The sequence below is a fragment of the Leuciscus leuciscus genome (genome assembly GCF_965113295.1).
Source record: "Leuciscus leuciscus genome assembly, chromosome: 25".
Taxonomy (NCBI): Eukaryota; Metazoa; Chordata; class Actinopteri; order Cypriniformes; family Leuciscidae; genus Leuciscus; species Leuciscus leuciscus.
Genome location: NC_138724.1, coordinates 7,295,518 through 7,299,033, shown reverse-complemented (window position 1 = coordinate 7,299,033; position 3,516 = coordinate 7,295,518). Strand labels below are relative to the sequence as shown.

General features: G+C 38.3%; 1 protein-coding gene across 1 annotated transcript; it reads right to left on the bottom strand.

Annotated features, from left to right (window-relative positions):
* Positions 1-3,060: 3,060 nt before the first annotated feature.
* Positions 3,061-3,516, bottom strand: LOC309490558 (histone H2B-like). Its single transcript, XM_082159794.1, has one exon. It carries the CDS (start codon positions 3,478-3,480, stop codon positions 3,106-3,108), a length of 375 nt encoding a protein of 124 aa, XP_082015920.1. The 5' UTR covers positions 3,481-3,516; the 3' UTR covers positions 3,061-3,105.

Sequence of the window (3,516 nt, the reverse complement as noted above, 5' to 3'; positions counted from 1 at the left end):
GGAGCTTATATGTATACAGTGATAGGCGTCATATTCCTGTAGGTAGACGTGGATCAGCTGAGAGGCACTGGTGAGAGCTTGACTAATGTGACCTACCAGAACTGACTTGATTTTTTGTTCTATTATTGGTTGTTGAAATGTCTTGGTAACATTACAATAAGGTTTAATTTGTTTACATTAGTTAATGCATTAAAACTAAATGAATTAACAATGAACAATATATGTTTTATTAGCCTTTGTTAATGAAAATGTTTATATTCATGTTAGTTCAGTGTATTAAATAATGTTAACAAATACACATTTTGATCTCAAAATGTATTAGTAAATGTTGAGATTAACTAAGATTAATAAATGTTGTAGAAGTATTGCTCATTGTTAGTTCATCTTAGTTCATGTTCACCCACAATTTTAATTATGTCATCATTTATTCAGCCTCAAGTTTTTCTGACAAAACATGTATGAATTTCTTTCTTCTGTTGATCACAAAACAATATATTTATAATAATGTTGGTAACCAAGCAGTTGCTGGTCCCATTGACTTCCATAGTATGAAAAAAGTCAATGGGACCATAAACGGTTTGGTAACATCATTCTTTCAAGTGTGTGTGTGTGTGTGTGTGTGTGTGTGTGTGTGTGTGTGTGTGTGTGTGTGTGTGTGTGTGTGTATAACTGATGTGATCTTTGTAAGGGGCGGCCTACGAACTCCTTGTGAGTCTTGAAGCTGATTTCTGCCTGATGAAACTGCAAACTATCTTCAGTAAAACTTTTCTTCAATTTCTTATAATTCCGACTCTGGGTCTTCTTTCATCATATCTGGTTCTGGGTCTTTGACTGTAAATCCCCTTAGAGTTTCAACTAGATTCAACAATTAACTTATAAAGGGAGTGGTGGCCCTCTAATCTATTTTTTTTTTAAAGCTCATACTATATAACTTATTTAGCATGTAAAAAAAAAAAAACACCCACAAATTAAGAAAACATCTTCATAAGTTTTACAACACACGTGTGCTCCAAATACTCACAACACAGACCTCTGCAAATAACACAGACCACAACGAAAATGTTTCCAGCGAAACCAAATAAGTGACAAACTCGGCTGGGACGTGCTTACAGCTCAAAAGTAATTTTACTTTAAAAATACTTTCTTTATTTTTTTATTTATTTTTGCAAAACATACAGAGATTACATTTTTATGACATACAACTTGTATACAATATACAAAATGTATTAACAATATGTTCAATGTCATCAGAATACAAATGAGAAAAGAACAATGTGCTGAAAACTAAAATAGGTAAATAAAAAAGATAGAGAAAAAGAACATGAGGGAAAGATATTAATCTATACATCAGTTGCACATTTTTTCATGTTATGTTTAAATTTTCATAAAGAAAAGTTTCATAAGAAATGTTAAGTAATGTAGGGTCCAAAGTTTTAAAGTTGAGACACTCACACACAGATATATAACGCATATTTTAAAAGTTTTTTTGTAAAAAAATGTTTAAATAATAAAAATAAAAAAACTTATATGAGAACATCCCAAGTGAAAAAAATGAGGAAATTACGTTGTCTTTCGTTGCTCCCTTCATCAAGTGCGATCCAAACGGCTACATAATGGCACACTAGTGCCCTGCTCACTCCAAAGTCCCACTTCAAGGGCTCTACTGTCTGCCCTTCGAAGGGAGTAGGGCATAGGGATGCTCACGAGCAATAAGCACTTCCCAGCCGTGGTCTGTTATTTGCAGCACGTTTCTGTATTTGGTTGTGTTGTGAGTATTTGGAGCACACGTGTGTTGTGAAACTGATGAAGATGTTTTCTTAACTTGCGGGTGTTTGTTCTCTTACGAGAGGTCTCTCGTACTGCGTAAGATATCTTACGCTAGGGGAAAATACTTTTCCGCGAGATATTGAAGCCAAAAATTATTATGAATTTACACACACAGAAATACAGTGTAATAAAAGAGAAGGATATAAGCGCCGGAAAGCGCAGCAGGAAGGCAGGAAGGCAGGAAGGCGACGCGGCCAGCGACTTCAGTGACTCGTCCCGCTGAAGGTGCTCTCTCTCGACGGCGCGGCTTCTAATCCAGCTCCAGCGATGCGTGTGCTTCGCTTGAAGGATGAAAAATCAGATAATAGCTGCCTGCGAGCGATATTTATAGGCCTAGACCACGCCCATTTCGGCGGGACGTGACGCAGCGGGCGCGAAGTGCCCTGATTGGGTCTGACGTCACGCCAGGCCTCGCTCGATAGGCTGCTGCAGTTGCCGCCGAGCAGCCAATAGGCGCGCGAGCTGTCTCGCCTATGTCTGCATTGCTGCTGCAACGCGTTTAGGTTACGTTAGTAATCGAGTACGTTTTTTTTTTCTATTTGCATGTGTTTTCTTCAGTTGAGCTCTCTCGGCCACCGTAAATCCAGGGAAATAAAGTTTTTAAATGTAACTTTTATCTGCACACAGCTGAATAAATTAAAACAATAAAATAAAAGTTTATGACTTGAGTTTTAAATAGTAACAAAACAAACAAAAATCTTAAAATGTAAAAAAAACATATCTCTTCTTTAAAAAGTGTCAGCACATCATGGTAATTTTGTCTGTACTTCTGCAAATCCATCTTATTTTATGACCTTTTTATTACTTTTCTCTTAAAACTTTAACAGTGATTCTTACTTTCATTGGTATTTTTTTTTTTTTTTTTATGGTATAATAAGGCATGAATACCTGTCGTTGGAAGGTAAAGCACATTTGAGTGAGTTTCAAACGTAAGGACGTTTGCGTTTTGGTGTTGATATTTACACAAGTTGGATATTGGATAATGCTGTGAGTAGGCCATTTACACAAGGAGCAAGGAAGAAAAAGACAACCTTCCTTTCAAATTCTTAAACTAAGGACAGACTGGAAGAGATGGATTAGATTTATGAAAGTGCTCAGGTTAAATCACCTCAAAAAAACTTAAAACAGTTTTGTTAGCTTTTATATGTAGATTCACCAATTCTCAGTTAAAAGCTGTAGCTAAAATAAAAAATAAAATATAAACCCACAAAAGCTCTTTATCTGAGAAGATGGGTGGCTCTTAAAAGAACCTTTGGGATAGTTGAAGTCAGGCACGCCTCACTTTGAGCTGGTGTATTTGGTGACGGCCTTTGTGCCCTCGGACACGGCGTGTTTGGCCAGCTCTCCGGGCAGCAGCAGACGCACGGCGGTCTGGATCTCTCTAGAAGTGATGGTGGAGCGCTTGTTGTAGTGCGCGAGGCGAGACGACTCACCGGCGATGCGCTCGAAGATGTCGTTGACGAAAGAGTTCATGATGCCCATCGCCTTGGAGGAGATGCCGGTGTCAGGATGAACCTGCTTCAGGACTTTGTAGACATAGATAGCATAGCTCTCCTTCCTGGACTTTCTGCGCTTCTTTCCTCCCTTACTGGCGGTCTTGGTGACGGCCTTCTTTGAGCCTTTCTTAGGCGCGGACTTTGCTGGTTCAGGCATGATGATGCGAGTTCAAAAGACTGACAAAGTAATGTT

Bases quoted from the DNA above. Each gene is read 5' to 3' on its own strand.
- LOC309490558 (XM_082159794.1), bottom strand. From the start codon at position 3,480: ATGCCTGAACCAGCAAAGTCCGCGCCTAAGAAAGGCTCAAAGAAGGCC.